Source organism: Columba livia, chromosome 11 (genome assembly GCF_036013475.1).
Source record: "Columba livia isolate bColLiv1 breed racing homer chromosome 11, bColLiv1.pat.W.v2, whole genome shotgun sequence".
Taxonomy (NCBI): Eukaryota; Metazoa; Chordata; class Aves; order Columbiformes; family Columbidae; genus Columba; species Columba livia.
In genome coordinates this window covers 20,548,070-20,567,234 of record NC_088612.1, presented here as the reverse complement: position 1 = coordinate 20,567,234, position 19,165 = coordinate 20,548,070, and the positions used below count along the sequence as shown (strand labels likewise).

Genomic DNA, 19,165 nt, shown 5'->3' with positions numbered 1-19,165 from the left:
TCCCACAGCAGCAATGAGTCACGAAGAGCAAAAAGCAGCAAAGGGCCGTACACGATGATGCAAAGGGCTGGAATGTTCATATCATTTCTTTTCGCAGTGCTTCTGTTGGCCGCTGTTAAGGCCTGTGCCGCGGGCTGGACGGCCACTGGAGCTCTCAGGACAAAAATGAAATAAATCATCTTCTTAACAAATGCCAAAATGATGATTTCTTTCACTGGGCTACACATTCAGAAACCACAAGAGCTTCCGTGTAGATAACCAAGATTAAAGCGTCTTTTTCACTTCCTAAAAGTCTGGTTAAACCAGCAGCTTTTTATAATACCCACCCTGCCACGATGTCACTGATCTTCTAGACTCTGGACTTGGTCCTGCAGCCAAAACCAGGAGGAATTTCCAGCTTTTTGACCCTACTGTGGTATTAAGGCTCCAGTTGGTTTTTTAGGCGCAATATCAGCATTTAAAATATATATATCTACCAGCATATAATCTAATGGGGAATTTTCTAGCCCAAAAAAACATCTTGAATTGAGCACAGGCTGCTGTCCCAACCACGCTGAGCTCAATCCACTTTTGATTTATGCACATGGATGGGTTTGGTGCTCTCATGGGATAGTTTGGGTTGAAGGGACCTTCCCAGCTCCCCCAGTGCCACCCCTGCCATGACAGGGACATCTTCACCAGCTCAGGTTGCTCAGAGACCCGTCCAGCCTGGCCTGGGATGTCTCCAGGGATGGTTCATCCACCACGTCTCTTGGCAACCTTAATCCAAGGTACCCTTCCCAACCACAGCTCTTGATTCCATCTTCTCGCCAGAGGCCAGGGGAGAAGAAATGCCGAGTTCTACCTTGCACTTGGACATCAGCTCCTTGTAAAACCAACAGGTGACTTCGCACGGATGCCCACAAACCACCTTGGTCTTTGTTCTGCTGACTCCAGCTTCTCCCTCTCTAGTGACACTGCAGACCCCGAAGGTCAAAGCCATCACCCATCCTCCTGGCAGATGCCCACTTAACCTTTCACAGATATTTTCACATGATTTTCTGGGACAAGTTCCCCAACATGCAGTCCCCGCAAGTCTTGGATCCAATGTCTATATTATTGACTAACTTCATATAGGAACTAACTCTTGCTGTTGCTCAACAGCAAACCCTCAGATCTTTAGAAGTTTTTCAGGCTAAGAGGAATAAATGAAGCCTGGAGAACAGAGGGTGGGTAGAAACAAATGCTCTGAAAGGCAAAGAGCAGTAGTTTATCATACATAATTGCAGCAATATCCCAGTGGCTGCACATCCCAGGAAGCAGAAGTCAAATAGAACTTGTGCAAGAAAAAGCCATCAAGACACCAGTGGTTTTAATCAGACACTTCCATAGCCAAAATGAGTATTTTTGGGAGTGAGGACCCCATTAGCTCCAGGGAGATCCAGATATTGAAATGCAAAAGTCAGATGCTTTCTCCAATTACTCTGTCCAGCCAAACCCAACCACAGACCGTTTTCTGACAAAAACACAGCCTGAAGGACTCTTGTAACCAGTATAAACGCTTCCACTAACATTTGTTTTAAAAACAAACAAAATACCTGAACAAAATAACCATTTCTGTGCAGTGCAGCTCTCCACATGGAGACCCAAAAAATAGAAAAGTGGCAGAAGCAAAGCAAAGCAAAGCTCATCCCTTTAGTTATCACGTAGGAAGAGCATCATCCTCATGCACTGACTAACTCCGGGTAATAAATTATTCCCAAGTGGTATCTAAAAGCCAGTTACAGACCTCTAAAGACTTAAAACATCTTATCTGGCCACAGTTGAGAGATCTGCTCGTCATCCCTCAGCGCTAACGCAAACGGTGAGCTAAACCAATCCTGGAAAAAACAGAACAGAATGGATGATGGATTTGGGGGTATGGGCAGCTCTTATGACCCGTTCATCCAAAAGAAGCGATTAATATTATGATTTAACAGGCACTGAGTTTGCTGAGGAGGGATGTTGAGCACGGCTCCATCACTGCTACCGTAGGTAGAACCCCATGCTTCTCTATGGAAAAGTGAGGTGAAAAAACCCAAATACCATTTTGCACAGAAGAAAAATGCCATTTACCACAGACATATTGGAGAGCAGCAATCTATTTTGGACCACTACTGTAAAAAATGCAGCTTAGGAAGGGTACATGAGCCCAGAGCTGGGGTTTTGAACCCCAGCTCCTAAGTACAGCCTCAGTTAATGGGAAGTGAGAGTAAGTGTAAGCACTAAATAAAATTAAAGCCCTAATGAGGATTAAAACGCCATGGAGTTTATGAGCTGTGACAGTGTGCAACCCTTACCCTATTTCTTAAGTATTATGCAAATCTACAAAACATCCAGAAAGACACATTCAGTTGGTCAACATGGTGTTATTGCACCGTCAAGAATTTTCGGTCAACACGATGCCGTTAAACCCTCTCCCAACTTTTCCCCAGGTGACAACGTAGATGTGGGAGCAAGGCCAGCGCATCCGCCCCCGAATTTCTAAAAGCTCCGAGTACCTGCAAACGGGACGTTTAAATACCACTTCTCAGGCACAACTCTGGAAAATTCGTTGGGTCTAGAAGAAAATTCGTTAGAAGATGATGATGACTTGTCCCCTTGTTGGTCATGGTTCATTCTTTCTCCGGTTTTTCAGTATTTCCTCCAAAGACCGTGTGTGTGTTTATGGACTTTATCAACATAATTTGCTCCCACTGGATAAACCCACTGCCCACTCACCCCCTAAAATATCTTGACAGGCAACTCTTGTCAGTTTTCCAACAAGAACTTGCAATAGTCTCCACAAATTGATTTGTTAAAATAGGAACGAGCTGGATGCAGCTGTAGGAACTACCTATGGATCTTTCCTCTCCAAGAGCCCTTCCGTAACGGGTGTGTGAACATACACATGTGTGGGTGTTTCCTGCCCTTTGGAGAGAAAAAAAGCAATGTATGACCTTTTTTCAGAGCCAAATCAACAAATATGCACCAAAAAACCCAATTAGAGTAATTCCAGGATGGCAAGAAATGTTTCTTTCCCGGTGCAAAGTTCACAAGAGTCAATGTAAAACACAAAGACGAGAGTTAAGTTATTTAAGCAAAGCCAGACACCCCCAAAAAGAGACGTTTTCTGCTTCTGTAGAATAGAAATGGAGAATCCTCCTCTCTTCAGGAAATCAGATTTGAACACAGGAAGACAGGAAATATCCCATTCTCCCTTAGGGCCTTGGATAGACTTCCTATAATTTCTATACAAGGATGAAAGGTCCTTCCAATGAAATATTCAGGGAATAAACATTAAAAACCAGCACTAGGATTCTTCCTCTTCAGGAAATCCCCCCAAAAATCAAATCTAGATGTGGATTTTTAGTGGCTCTACAGTGGCTTTGGTTTTTTGTTTTACTTTTAATAGGTGGAATAAATGTTCATTGTTTTACCCAATGAATCAATTGGCATTTCTGCTCCCAAGGATTTAGCGCTAAATCCCGGGAACCTGCTGATATCCTTCAAAAAGAATTGAGCAAGCTGTTATCATACACACAATTTGATTTTTGTTATCATTTCACGTCTGATTTCAAACTCTTATCAGCCATTCCCATTTTTCCCCCTGTTTATACTCTAAGGGGCAATTTGTCTTCATAATTACATTTGTACTTACTGTAACACAAACGGCTTATTCCAAGATGACTCAGAGGAAAAAACACATTTTAATATTGCCCTAATGTTTTCTGATGACGCTCCCCTGCTTCAATCAGTTCTGTGGGTCTGAGCGAGATATGTAACTTTAAAATAGGTGGAAAAGAAACAGGAAAAAAGTGCATTTGTTTTCTTATTTCACTCAAAGTATCTATTCAACAATAATTATGCTGTATGAACGAGTAAACGATGAAACAAATCAGTTTGTAGCCTAAAAAAAATCCAAATTCTTAAATATATAATTATTAGCAATGCTTAGCCAGTGTGAAGAGCTAGAAATAGGACTTGGCGGAGACGAGAACAAGGAGAATTAAGAGCAATTTAAGCTCTAATACACTTGATTTGTGGGTCTAACGAACAGGAACAGAAGCCAGCCCTCAACTGAAAAAAGCACACGTAGGCATTGAGGTGATGCATAAATTACAGCATAAATTACAGGATTAAATCAAACGGATTCGAAATATGCTTTTGTTTGAATAAGGCTTAGGAGTGCCAGCAACCAATAAGAGCGCTGGTGTTGGATGAGGAGCTACTGCGTGTATCAATAGTATAATGTCCTGGTTTTGTTAAAAACCAAGTTTCTCTTTCAGTGAATTTGCCTGTCAGCTAAAGCTTCATATTAGCTGCATTTTCCTGGAGAACCAGATAGGTGTTTTGGTAAACCTAGCAATGGAATGCGAAGTTATTGATAACCATGGATGGACATCTTGCGAGGCGGGCAACGAGAAACAAGTGACCAAGGAACTGACCAACTGTGTATAACATTCCATTCACGTGAATACTTCATATAAAAGTGGGAGATCATGAGGATCCCTTTCCTTCTTTACCCTTTTGCTTATGGCCAACATTAGGAGAGGACCTTGCGAGTTGTCCCTGCGAACTGAGGCCTAGTGACAGACTGAATCCAGCTCCGGTTTGCTGCAGAGTCCAGTCCAGGACTTTGGTTGCTGGCTCTGCAGTTGCTGAGACTTTCAAGATTGGTTTTGTATATTTTGTATTATTTTCTCTATTCTTATTAGTAGCGTTAGTAAAACATTGTTAATTTTTCCAGCTCTCTTCTCTCTGTCCTTCTTTCCCTCCCGATCGCCTGTCCTGAGTGGGAAAGAGGAAGCAAGGGGAGAGGAGGTTAACAATACATCTGCCAGGGTTTTATTGTCACCCCGCAATCTAAACCCTGAACATATAAAGATCCAATTTTGATCTCTGGCGCTACTACTGTTAGGCAAGGCCTAAACCCCTCCTTTAGTCCAAAGGCAGGTTTTAGTGTCTCGCCCTTATCTCACACCAGGCTCAGCCTATTTGGCAGGTCTCAAGTCCCGCCTGTGTGCGGGGTGAATTCTGGTTTCCTGCTGTTCCACTTGCTATTTCTGAGCGAACGCACCGTGCGTCTGGTTTCCATTCACAGCGTGTCCTGCGGCGGGTGAGAGATTAAGCGGCTTTTGTGGTTCCCCTTTGGGTCACGAGATGTAGGTTGAGACAGGCAGGCTTAGCTTTTTTATTTTAAAACCGAGGCTTAACGCGCAGAGGAAAGTACTCATGCAGGATATCAGGCTCGAGCTTAATCCCTGTCTTGGCATCACGGAGTATTATATCATACTCGGGCTGGAGAAGGATGATGTAATTTTCCATACTCGTATTCTATCTTAGTATCATATTAAAATCCTGTCATTCTCATGTGTGCTTTTCCTAAGAGAATCGGCATCATTAACGCATCATGCTGATTCCAGCCTGCTAAAGGTTTTTTGATGGTTTTTATGTTTAAGGAGGAGGAAAACTGATCTTTAAAAGGATCATTGGAAGAAGAGAAGTGAAAAATGCAAGAGCAGCCTAATTACAAAAAGGAAAAGTTCACTTAAAAATGCTATAAAATTTCCTACAAAGGCTACTTTTTATGTTTTATTTCTATGAATGTACCTGAAACAAACTACATCCCAAAAAATATACCCCAAAAGCCACACTAAGCCTTGCATTGCCCCAGCTGTGGTGTGCACCGGCACCCTGGGCCGGGCGGCAGCGCCTTGTCCTGCCAGTGGATTTTATCCAAGGGATGCAAGTGTCAGTGATGCTCTCCAGAGCTTATGGGTGGATTTTACAAAGAGAAAAAATAGAGCGGAACGTCATCACAATACAACACTGAATCGTTCTCCAAAGTAACAATTAACTAAGGTGGCATTGAAGAATCTTTTTCACGGAATCAGTTATGAAGTTTTCAGATTCAGAGAGATTTTTGGGGCACTGTTTTCTGACTTTACATACCAAGCATATTTTTTTAATTCTTCTTGTGCTCTCCTTTCTCTAGTATCAGTTTCCCAGAACCTTCCATCGTCACCATCCTTGGACCAGTCCCCCAGTATCACCATCACCTTCCTTGGCCCAAGGTCCAACACTGACCTGCCCACCCATATTACACAGAGGTATTTTGAGGGGCTCTCCCAAATTGTGCCAAAATATTTCCCCAAATATCCCAACCACAACAGAAGTCAAATAAATGGCTTTATCCAGTGAGACAATCTTGCTACACTAGTAACTCATCAGGCTGGCTAGAAAGTCCTTCAAGCTCCCAGCTTATCTTACTTGGAAGCGAACAGACGGGAGACCCGTCATCCCCATCACAGGCTAGATCCTGCCTCCTATTTATTTTTAGAGACGTTTTGCAAGTCCCTGTCTATGGCATTGTCACATCGTAGCTGAATATCTGTCACATCTTTCAGAAGAAAGCACTCGGGTGATAGTCAAAATTAAACCAACAAAAATCTTGTTAGCGGTTTTCTCCGAGTCTCATCTGTGGAGCCACGTGGTTATGAGCATCATCTTCCTCAAATGATTTCGGTCGAATCCTTCAGCATTCTGATTTGGACAGTGTGGTCAGAAAATGTCGTGTGTAACAAATCCAAAGAAACAAACCAAAAAATCCTCTCTCTTCCCAAAATAAATCTGTTTCAGAAAATGAGTCTGTGAGCACCCCTAGGGAAAGGTGCTCACGTGGAGCAACCACGAGCCCACCACGAAGAGCTGCAGAAGAACAGAATCATCAGGCAGCCAAATTTGACACTATTATAGAGGAACTTGTTCTACCATTGTACCTTTATCTTCACTACAGGCTTTTTCAATTGCAAGCTTTCTCAAAGAGAAATGATTTCTCATCACACCTTGGCTGCTGTAGCTGGAGAGGCAGTCTGTGCAACAGCCACGAAGCTTCTACACCTTCACCTGTGTCAAAGTGCTGAGAAGAAATCAATCTAAACATATTGAGATTGGGATTGTATTGAAAAATCCCATATTCTAAGCATCTGGAGATGGGAGGATGTGACAGTCCACAGAAAGTCACAATTTCCCCTCTTCAAGCCCTTATTTTGGATGCCACTCAGAAATATCGAAATCTGAGAGTCTTCCTTCTTTGTTTCCAGATATTTGTGCCAAATAAATAGCATGAACACAGCTAACTCACAAGAATTTCCATGGTGGAGCAGAGAAGAAGAGGAACGTTTTGTGTAGATGAGGTTCTTAGGGCCACGGCTTAGTGGTGGACTCAGCAGGTTTGGGTTAATGGTGGGACTTGATGATCTCAAAAGTCTTTTCCAACCAAAACGATTCAATGATTCTATGATCTTCGCACACAAGCCTGGGTTTCCAGCATCTTCAGACATACGTTGTCAACCATGAAGTTCTTCAAGTGTGGGAGATGATTGTAGGCACGAGCTCCGCTGAGCCAATATCTCAACATCATCTCGTAAGCACTGCTTTGTGGGAACGTTAGGGCATATTATCACCTCATAATATGCGAAAAACATAAAAATGGGTTAATAAAAGACCCAACTCGGTTAATAAAGGAGGGATGCTGCATCCCATGAAGAAATACGGGCAGGACACCAGTCCTATAAAACCACCGGGTTCATCTAATCCATATTCTATCACCAAGTATTTTGAAGGGAAAAATGAGACACCTCATCCCACGAACAACCTTCTTTTGAAGTTCCACGCTGCCAGGTTGTCCTCATGTCCTGAAGCAGAGACGCCCGCTTGACTCATAAAAGCTTTGTGGAGTTTTCGTTTTATTCTATTAATAATTTTCTGGTAATTCTGAATCCACTCATCAAGGTATGAGGTCTTCAAAGGCCTCCTGCTAAGCTCCTGATGCTAATTACCTGCGGTGACAACGAGTCTCCTCAGGTAATGAGCATAAGTAGGTGCTTCCAGCAGTTTTGCTACTTTCCATTCCATTAACTGTCCCTGTCCTCATACCTCGGGACTGAGAATTTTCATTCCACTTTCTTCATGCTGTTCATTATTTTGTCTCCTTTCCATTTTTTCCTCCTCTAATACTTTCAGTCTGTTCAATTTTCAGTCTGTTAAATGCTAATGATTAGCTGCAACTATTTTTTTTAACATCTTAGGTAGCGTTACGCCGTTTGATCCTGGAACTTCATTCCTTTTCTGTTCATAATTGTCTAAAAAAGGCATTAGACAGTAGCACTAGTAGGATATAAGCTAACGAAACATCGCTCAGCTCTTTGCCGTAATTAAACGGTTTTTCCCCTCGTTAAGGTCAGCTCCACAAGGCTTTTCTATCTAGTATCTCTGCCAATTAACTGTTACCGTGCTGAAAATTAAATGTTCTCCTTCCCAAGCTCAATCCACTAGGGCAGCACAGTTTATCACCCGAAACAACCATCTAGTGATGGTTATTCATGGACTTGCCAAAACCATTCAACACCAGATTTTCAGGAGACTGAATATTCTGTTTATCAAATCTGACCTGAATTGTAGAAGCGCATTTCTAACTAATCATTTGCTGTAGATAGACGTGTTTAGTATTGATTTATTTATTTTTTTAAGAAGCCGAAGAAGCAAGGTCTGTCTGACACCGATCCCTCAAGGCTTTTCCACTTAAGTCTGTGCACATTGCATCATCAAGCGGGAAGTTAGGGGCTGGGGAAGAGAGATGGTCTTGTAGCCAAAGGGCTGAATTTCACCTGGAAAACTAGAACCTCTGCTGTGTCTTCACTTTAATGTCAGCTCTATCAGGAAGGTGAACCTTCTGTCATGGTCATTTGCTCATGTCCACCTTCCTCTTTCTCTCCCCTGTGTTACCTGCAAGTGAGAGACAGGATGGTAGCTGGGGAGGCAAGTATGCGCAGCCCAATCCTGGCCTGCTGGCAGCCGATCCTCCTCCTGATGCTGGGATCCATCCTGTCTGGCTCTGCCACGGGCTGTCCACCGTGCTGCGAGTGCTCTGCCCATGAGCGTCCTGTGCCACCGCAAGTGATTCATGGTCATGCCCGAGGGGATCCCCACCGAGACCAGGCTGCTGGACTTGGGCAAGAACCGCATCAGGACTCTCAACCAGGATGAATTTGTCAACTACCCTCACCTGGAGGAGCTGAAGCTAAATGAGAACATTATCATTGCCATTGAACCTGGGGCTCTTAACAACCTCTTCAACCTCAGGACACTGGGGCTCAGGAGTAACAGGCTCAAGCTGATCCCCTTGGGAGTGTTTACTGGACTCAGCAACCTTACCAAGCTAGATATTAGTGAGAACAAAATTATGGTCCTCCTAGACTACGTGTTCCAGGACTTGTACAACCTGAAGTCTTTGGAGGTGGGGGACAATGACCTTGTCTACACCTCCCACCAGGCTTGGACGTATATGTACGTACATGGGCGTATAGCTGTGCATATTTCTGCGGAATAAAAAGCGTTTTGCAGATTCAGTCGCAATTTGAGTGCTCAGCAGAACCTCACAGGACTGGTCCCTGCTGTCCTTCCGTGGCCACTTAACCACCAGCAGGGAACACTCATTTGCTAAATATTGAAACAAAGATAAGATGACACATGACACCCTACAAAAGCTTGCAAATAATAATTTTCAAAATACCTTGGCGTTACGTAGGGTGTTAATAGACCCCAAGAACGAGGGATGCTTAGGGCAGTGCAGAGGGACTTAAAATACAGTTGCATCCCAGGCCTTGCTATCATAATATAGAAGAACAACGTCGGGGTAGGAAATAATATGCCCATTTTTTTTTGTGCTCCACAATCTCTGCTTGTAGGCATCTCCCTGGACATCTAACCTGGGCTCTTTTAGTTCCGCTGCCTTTTTAATACACTCATTTTCCACTTAAAATTATGAATACCCATGAAGTTAAATACAAGACATATTTACGGCGACGCTCATCACATCAAACAACCAGCTCCTAACAGCTTTGCAAAATTAAAGGCAGGCAAGAATCAGGTCAATTTTTGCCCAAGAAGTTCTCTCATGTCTTTTATTTCCTTCTCTTGGGCAATTTCACATCAGACTTCTTCCAAAAGTGTGAATTAATTCATTAACTGACCCTTAGGGATAAGATAAAACGTCCTCGGTCACGAATGGCTGAAAATTATAAAGATTTGTTTAAAAAAATGTCTTTTTGCAAATTCATTCGCTTCAGAAATATCAACAAAACTAAATGAATTGAAGGTGTCGTGGAAACAAAATCTGTTTTCCCAAAGGATGCACAAGAGGATTCACTAACAGATGTATTTAGTTTGGGAACAAGTTTTTCGTCAGCTGATAAAAACACCGAAAAAAATGCAGAGACTTGTGAAAAACAGGGAAGTGGGTGACAGACACCAGGCGAGATGGGAAAAACCTGGATTATTTGAATTCTTTAGATAGAAGCAGGAAGACAGACGTGGCCCAGACGGGCAGTTCCTTGCACAGATTGAGTTTAAGATGATGCTTAGATCACAAGCAGGATCAAGAGAAAGCTTTTTAATGACCACCAAGCTCTCCAGAAAGATTTGATTAATATTTAGTGTGCTTGGTTTTTCTTTTAAACACCTGCATTGTGGCTAATGAAACTTTCCTACTTCTGTAGGAGGACTTCAAAAATGCACATCATGATCTATTAAAAAATGCCCAGAGTCTGGAGATGAGGGGCACTTGTAGAAAGACAACAGCAACCTTCAGTGTGTGTTATTATTCTGCTACCATTAAAATCCCATTTTCCCCTATTTCATCTATGTACCTCCTATATTTTACCTTATTGGGAAGAACGCTGTGGCTGCAGATGCCCAGTGTTCGAGACAGATCTGAATCGATCACCCCAGACACCATGGGTGTCTGCTCCCACAGTCAAATAAATCTCTCTTGGAAGGGTCCTTACCACGGCATTTTATTGCTAAATGAAGCGGACATGGCCAACTCGTTACCAAATATTGTCCTTACCCTGCATGCTTACACTGTGATTTCTCTGAAAATCCATTAATCGCTCTGTTAATTCACCATCTCACTGCTGATAAAGACGTCGGCAGCTGCTTTGGACAGCGAAGCGAGAGCTCCGAACACAACCGCAGCCTTTCATGTCTGCGCAGCCTTTTTTTCCTAAGTTTATCTACAGCTTCTAAACCTTCGCGTTAGACCAAATGACGCAGCCATTTCAAACACTGCATTAAAATACCATCCAGCTACTATAAAAGGCAAAATGAATGGTTGCGGGAGGCAGCTCTGCGGCGGACGAGCCAGCGTGGCTCTGAAGATAAGAGGCAGCTGCCAGAGGTAAATATAAGCATTATTTATGGATGTGGCGGCCTCGTTCGTTTAAATGTCGACAGTCGGAGAGCGGACGGGCAGCTCTTCCCACTGTGGACACAGAGGGCTGAGAATGAAGCTCATGTTTGCCATCAGTGCCACAGCAATGTCGATTTTTATCTCCCAAACCAGGTCTCTCCTGGACTACCGCTCCTTAATTTTAGAAATATCAGTAGTAGCGTTAACATCAAGGTTAGACACAAGCTCTTAACAATGCGTCATGATTTACCGAACGATCGGAAGAACGTGATGGCACATTGCGCTTTGAAATAATCCTTGTAACGCCCTGGGGACGGGCACTGAGTACACAGTGAGAGACACCAGATCACAGCTTGAAATGAGAGCTCAGTTCCCAACAGGTGCTGCTATCACACATCTTGTATCCTCCTGTGAAAAATGGAGTAAAACAAAATCTGTATGTGCCGGGGACAATTTGTTCAACCGAAGACAACAGCGCTGGCAACTGCTGGTACACAGGAGGCAGCACTTTTGTTTGTTGGAGTCCTACCTTCTCGTTGGATTTCAAGATAGTATTTTAACTCGTTAATCTGATTTAGATCCTCCAAGGTCGTCCAGCAGAACAGCTGGACACAGGCAAGACTCAGGAAGTCTTGACTTGTTAAAAGAAATGCAGAGTTGATGAAGCCAAAATTTCTGCATGACATAAAACCATCACGCAACCCATCGGCAAAGCCCAACGCAACCCATGAGGGCTAAGCCATCGGGAAAAGTCCTAAGTGAAGAAGTACAATATGAGTAAACAGAGAGGAGATGGTCGCCAATTGTAGCTATTTCCTTCAACACCATCAGCTTCAGGCTGCTGGGATGTCCACCTGCAAGTTGTCCCCATGAGGACATTTTCAGTACCTTTTACCCAAGCGTCAAAATGTGCCAGAGTAAAATCTCTAGCTTTACAGAAATTACTGCAAAGATGAACAGAACAAACCCAGGAGGATGGCCTGATATAAATTTATAACTGTCATGAAGGAGAATATTTCAAGCAATGAGTTGGCAAGCTGATTAAAAAGAAAAGCCCCAAAGCACAGGCCAGTGTTTCTAATCAGCGCACGATGACGAGGCAGCGAGTGAGCACGCAGACCGAGAGGAATGCGGCTTCACTGCACATCCAACAAAGGCATCCGGCATCCTCCTCTGTGTGCTTGTGGGGCTACAGCTCGGGAAAACGGCTGAGAAAAGCCTTGGTTTGGTCTAATAAAGTCCAACCTCAGCTCCGACGCCTCCAAACCTCTAAATAAAAGGATTGCTCCAGGCCACCTGTGTCTCCTCCACCCATTCAAGACTATTTGCCACAGAATGGTGACATTAGAGTTCACTGTTTCATGGGAAGTATTTCTACGTTGAATTGTCACCCATGTTTCAATGCTGTTTGATGAAGGGGATCAGCAAACATCAGCCCCTGCGCAGAGCACAGAACATGAACCAAAGCCCAGAGTCCAACCACCCGCACCAAACGTGACATCCTGTTAGGATGGGGTAGATGTACATCTGAACCTCATCAAAGCTCAAGAAGTCATCCCAAGATCTCAAGGCTTTTTAAATAAGAATGTTGATTTCAAATTCAAGCTGCACGCTTCCAGCTCCTCTAATAATTTAGGATTCATAGAGGTTGTAGACAACCAAGAAACACAGGTCCAGCTCTCCCGCTTCCTGAGTGATCCCATCAGTGATGTTGGAGGTGGAAGCCCAATGCTGCTTCCTCCCACTTCACCCCCAGAGCCCAATAATTTACTACTTCCACTCATTGTTTAGACAACAAGGTTTCAGAAACAAATCAAACTTCTTGGAGTTCCTCCTTTGGCTGAGTTCTGGCTCTTCTTTTAACAACCAGCACACTGTGCCAGCTGCCTATTGAAAATTGTTCAAAGCCTTGGAAGGCACTTGGTAGATCCAAGCTGCTCTACTTGGTGGTGTAAAAGAGCAAGTACATGTCAAATTGACATTTTTACAACCCTTTTTTTGAGAGCCATTGCAGGACAGTCTTTTCCAGACAAGTTCCCCTCAATCTTTCAGTGTATCAACCAGCAATGCAAAAATCATCAAGCGTTTTAACATCTGGAAAATCAAGTAACTGCTACATACATCATCGCTCTATCAGGAAAGGCCTGTGAGTTATAGGAGTCATGGCGGGACAGTCATGTCTGAAAACCCTCAAAACCATCACTCCATTTATTTGAGCCAACTATAATGCTCTTTTGTGAAACACCCAAGAAGAATAACCAACCCATCGGCTCCCAACAGCGCCAAGAGTCCAATTAGTCACGAGTGGGATTAACAGAGAGCGGTATTCTTTGTCAAGTCCCCAAATGTCAAACGAACCCTACTCTTGCTTCCCGATTCAGATGGATCCCCATTACATTCACCTCTCATAGCCCCTGAGGCAGAGGAAGATCAGGAGAAGACCTCTTATCATAGTGAGGTTCCATTTGCTCCTGTTGGTGGTGAAGCTGCTGCCGGAGAGAGGTCACTAGCGGATCACATTTGGTAGTTGGCATGCTGGTGTTGTGAGGACAGTGACAGGCATCCCCTGTCTTTTCTTAGCACAATTCACAGCTTCTTACAAAATGATTTCGTCATGGAGATGACGTTAACTTTCCCCTCCCGAGTCACCACACCTTGATTTTTTCATTTATTTTACTAGGTATTGGTGACAAACCTGTCTAAGTGACAAGCTGAGATTTGTGAGCAGCGACATCACCAAAAAAACATTTGGGAAAGCACCTGAGAAATTCACATTCAGTCATTTTAGGTGGTAAAGGGGACTCTGATCTCAACAGAAGAGCATTTCGGTAAGACTCTTTGAACTCAAAACCTGGTGGTCCAGGTTAGAATATTATTAGAAAAAAAATAATAGAAGAAACAGTTAAATCCAACAGTTAAACGCAGCAAGGTGGTTGAAGGCACATTGCTGCACGTTGTCCCATCATCACAGCTGTTGGGAAGCTTAAACACAGTCCCAAAAGGGGAGAAAAGACAGGGTTTTTTCTGGAAAAAAGGAATCAAAATACCTCCAGCTGACCCTAATGACAACACATCATGTGCTTAATTATTTGCAACACAACAGACTGATCTCAGAGACGTTACTCAAGATGTTGCCAATTCTCATATGGCCAATATGACAACAGGAGGGAAGCGAGGGCCCAACGTTCTTCAGCCCAGGGGATACAAGAAATGCTGAAACCAACACAAAAGGATTGCAGGAGAATAAAGCTTATATACTTTTGAGAATATGAGACATAATAACACTTACACAACCGTAAGTCATTTTAAAAGTTGAAGATTATCCCAGAATAATGTGAAAACCTGCTTTCCAAGAACAGCGTAGAAGGTAGAGTCGATAATTTTCTGTATTCATACACATCAGCTTCTCCTACATGTGCTTAGTTTTACATAAATAAATAAAAACTGAAATAAACTCTACCAGAGCCAAGTCCACATTTCAGCCTCATTTCAAAGCATTCAGAGGCACCCCAAGAGTTTCTCTTTCAATAATAAACATGTACAGACCTCAGCTAGTTTGTACGGTAAGATGAGCTTCTCTCCCACTGTCACCGTCTTTCTGGTCACCAGGGCCTCAAACAGCATCTCTTCTTTCACCTAAAACAAGAATCTGGATGTTAGTGATTCATCTAGGATTTTTTTTTTTCACTTTCAAATGTTTATCAATTGTAAATTTATACATTTAAAATGTAGGCATTTAATTTTTTATAAATTAATTTATTATAAATTTAGAAGATACACATTTATAATTTTTTAGCTTTTTAAAACACTTTTGCCAGACTTTACGGAGTTAACGTTCAGCGGATAAAACTGAGCCAGACATTGGGTGGAGAAAACTCAGCACATAAACCCAACACCAGAAACCAGACACCGCGGTATCCAAAGGAACCTGATTTTCCGCATTCAGTCACCGCATTTCCAGCAATTTCCCATGGGTAACCTTTAGTCCTGGTGCAGCTCCTCCCTCCCACGCTTTTTCTTGGCAAAATAAGTCAACTTTCTAGTGTTGGCGAGATGACATCATACCAGTTACTCTACACACAAGCAAAATCGTGTCATTGGGTTAAAATAGATCCAAATTGAGGGTGTTTTTGGGTGTTTTTCAGGGTGGGGATGAATGAAAAGGAGGAAGAAACCTTTTGAAAAGCACCTGATATTTACTCGGCTGTTCACACGTGATATTTACGGCCTGAAGACACCAGTTCTCAGCCAGGAGACAATCTCTAATCAGACGCAACAGAAACCGGTTTTCAGGAAAAAAATCAGTTGTACAAACAGACACGCTTTGGCAAACAGGTAAATGGTGCTGACAAATGTAGCAGCCTCTGCCATGCATTGTTGGGAAAAAGCCTCCTTTCTGGCCAGGTTCACTTAAGTCGCTCTTATTTCTTATTTATCCACGTTCCTGAACTCATCCAAGGCTGTATATTTATCCCAGGTAAACCATTGACAATTTGACACAGATGATGGGAAACTTAGTGGTTTCTGTACTTTGATTTAATGCTTTAACCAATTAATTAGGAGGAGCAATGCAAACAAGCTGAACCTAAGAAACTTCACAAGCATGATACTGTTCTGCCCAGAAAACTACTTCTTCCTACCAAAAATGTTGTCATAGGAGTCTCCCTGATAAACTCCAGCGACTTTCCCTGCATCACCCACTAACATGAACTTCTTGGTGTGGTGTGGAAAGTAGAAAACATCAGGTCACCCGTATATGACCCTCACCTACCAGCAAGTCCTACGGCACTGGAACTTGAACCTCAACACCTTGAGGTTTGTTTCATTTGGCCTCAGTGATACCGTAGTTATCAGTTATTATGATGTGATTTGGCCTTTCAAAACCAAGTGGGGAAAAAATGGCTTGTTTGAATTATCAAAGGCAACAAGACAGAGGGATATCAGATTGTTATGAAAACAGTTCAATGTCATGTTCCTAACCAGCCTAAATGCTCCCAACTCCCAGATTTTTCAGTAAACGTGAGGATTTTAAGCGGTTTAAACAACAACCTGTGCTATCCCTCACTATCTGCGTCTCATGTTCTCCCCGGTTTCCTTGTCCCTCTGCACTTGGGGTGGAGGAGACCTGTAGATGTGTGTCCTTCATCTCTCAAATCAGCTTTTCATATAAAAACATACTTGGCAAAGATGGGAAGGGAATCTCTGCATCTAATTTTCATTTAAGGTCACAGCTTGAATGTAGCTGATTCCTTATATTCACTAAAATAGAGATAAAACCCATCCTAGCAGATTAGCCAAGAGGAGACCACAACTTCTTTATTTCGTGCCCTGGGAGTTACACTTCGAAGTTACATTTAGCGGATTTTTTTGCTTTCTGGTGCTGAAGGGCAAGTCCTGCTCTGCTGCTTAAAGAAAAGCTACACAGCCTGTAGTTTATATCTTAATTACAGGAACAAAATAGAGATTTAAGACTTCAGTGCCACGTGCAATTGGAAGCGATGCTGAGAAGGCTCGAGCTCCACAAGGCAGCGAGGGGTGACGGCCGATGCCAAGGCAGGTGGAGATCGCTTCTCTGGTAATGCTGGGCTATTATGTTAGAGCAAAGGAAGAAAAATGAACCATTTCCAACTCGAGAACGAGAAAACATGGCTTTCTGTGGCTCCTGTCATATTTGAGAAAGGGATTAGTGCTCATTCAAAAGCTGCCCAGGGTGGAGCAACAGAAAAGAAATTCAGATTTCTATCAGTTCTTCTTGAAAAGGTTCTGAAGCTTTTCTTGGGACTTGCTTTCAAACAACCAGAAGGTTTTCTGACTTGAGTTCTGGCTTTGAGGAAGATGATGAAGGTGAAGAAGAAGACGATGAAGGTGAAGAAGATGAAGAAGACGATGAAGACGAAGAAGGTGAAGAAGGTGATGAAGAAGAAGATGCAAGGGGGTGAACTAGATGGACATCCCTTCCAACCCAAACCATTCTACAATTCTATGATCCCCAAAACTTCATCCAAAAAATGGATCCAGAAGAGAAGGCTCCTGGTAACCCTCATCTCCCTTTAGCTCCCCAATCACTTTCCGAGATGTTTAGCACATCTGTCGGATCCTGCTGGGAAGCTGAAGACTAGTTTTCAGTAGAAAAAAACCCAAGCACATAAACCTCCTATGAAGGGAGACAATAGCTCCAAAATCCCATCATTAGCTCCAAAACTTCATCAATGCACAAAGAGATCTGGCAAAACTCATTTAGAATCATAGAATATCAGGTTGGAGGAGACCTCAAGGACCATCTGGTCCAACCTTTCTTGGCAAAAGCCCAGTTAAGACATGATGACACTTGATTACTTATATTTATCTTCATTTGCATTGAGGCTCGTTGCTTAAGCCTAGAAACTAAATATATTATAAAACTGCTCCATTGAGCAAAGAAAGAATTTACTTTCCTTAGTCAATGCTCCATCTACAGAAATAATTTCTGGTGTTAGTAAATGTACACAATCAAAAGTTCTTGCTCGTCTAACAGAAAAAAGATAGTCTCTCTTAGCACATTTCTAATCAATCGCTTTTGTTAATAAGCCCACAAATGAGACTTTTGGTGAGAAACACAGTATTTTCCTTGGTTTTACACAATCCTCTACGATTTCTGCAGAGGAACCGCGATACTTGCAGCTCCACGTCTGCTCGATCCATCAGGCAGCCTTGCCATCGCGCATTTCAGCAAAGTTTAAACAAAGGCCATGAAAAACCTGCCAAAAGCCTCACATAATCCACACGCTATGGCTATTCTTGCGAAAAAAAAGAAGGAATCAGGGTCTTACTGTAAATGAAACAACGATCCACGGAGTCTGGCCAAAATCCTATATTGCAGTTTGCTTTTTCAGCAAATGTTGGTCTGAATGTTTTAATAAAGCAAAAACATATTGGATGGGGTTGTGGGTATCTAAGAAAAATCAAATTCATCACAGATCGTCATCTCCACCCAGATTCCTTCCAAAAAATCTGCCTATCAGCTTCATTTTCTAGGGGCGCAAACCTCATCACGCAGAGGAAGAATCGTTGTTGCATTAACCGCTGCACAGGGAAATTCCCTCTGTTGGCCTTCGAGGCTCAGAGGCTCCAACATAAACCAGCTAAGCTCACAATAATTTAGGCCAGACTTCCCTTTGTGCAGGGAAAACATCTTAGTTTGGCCTAAACGTTTGATTTTAGCCAGGTTGTTGGCTGGTTCCTCTCCATGAGGAGCTCAGCATCTTCTTTCCTGGTCTCAAAAATGACCAATTCACCTCCTGTTTATCAGGATCTTTCCACCCAGGTCCCGCCAAGCACCCAGTGGCTGTATGAAAAGAAGTTCAACTATTTGTCAACTAATATTTTTAATCCGAGATGATTTTTCAAGCTTAGCGAGTAAATCCCAAGAGGGAATTAATGACTCTGGCAAGGCGATTCCTATTTTCAGCAACAATGGTGTGAAAAGCGAGACTGTGTGCGGTTCAGCGACCACATTAAAAAATAAAGGGAAATAAAAGTAATTACCCACATAAAACAAGATACAAAGTGTCAAATGTTTCAACCAATATTTTTGGTCTCTGGCTATGAAGAATTCACTGCACTTAATTTGGAGAGTTGCAAGTAGCTAACGAATGAATGAAGTGTAATGGATTTTCTTTGTGAGGATCTGTTTGAACCCTTTAGGTCTCCTTTTGGTCAAAATTGAAGAAAAATGTCAGAAAAACTATCAGGATTTCAGAAGACTTCTGAAATGAGATTATTTGCTTTATTTCAGCCAACTGGGGAGTTGGTCTATTGGAAGCTTTGCACACAAAGGCAACTAATGTCTCCAGTTCCATGGAGAAATTACCGTGGAAATGCAGCTTTAAGGACAAGCAACAGCAGCTACCCAAACCCAGCAATATAATTCACAAG

The 19,165-nt window shown here is 42.7% G+C and overlaps 1 protein-coding gene across 9 annotated transcripts in view; it reads right to left on the bottom strand.

Moving 5' to 3' along the window:
* MYO9A (myosin IXA) overlaps nt 1–19,165 on the bottom strand; it is a 160,932-nt gene that overhangs the window by 69,254 nt on the left and 72,513 nt on the right. For all 9 annotated transcript variants that reach the window (XM_065076277.1, XM_065076270.1, XM_065076273.1 and 6 more), the window contains one exon: nt 14,798–14,887. In XM_065076277.1, the coding sequence (XP_064932349.1) occupies nt 14,798–14,887 (90 nt within the window). The remainder of the gene's footprint in view (nt 1–14,797; nt 14,888–19,165) is intronic.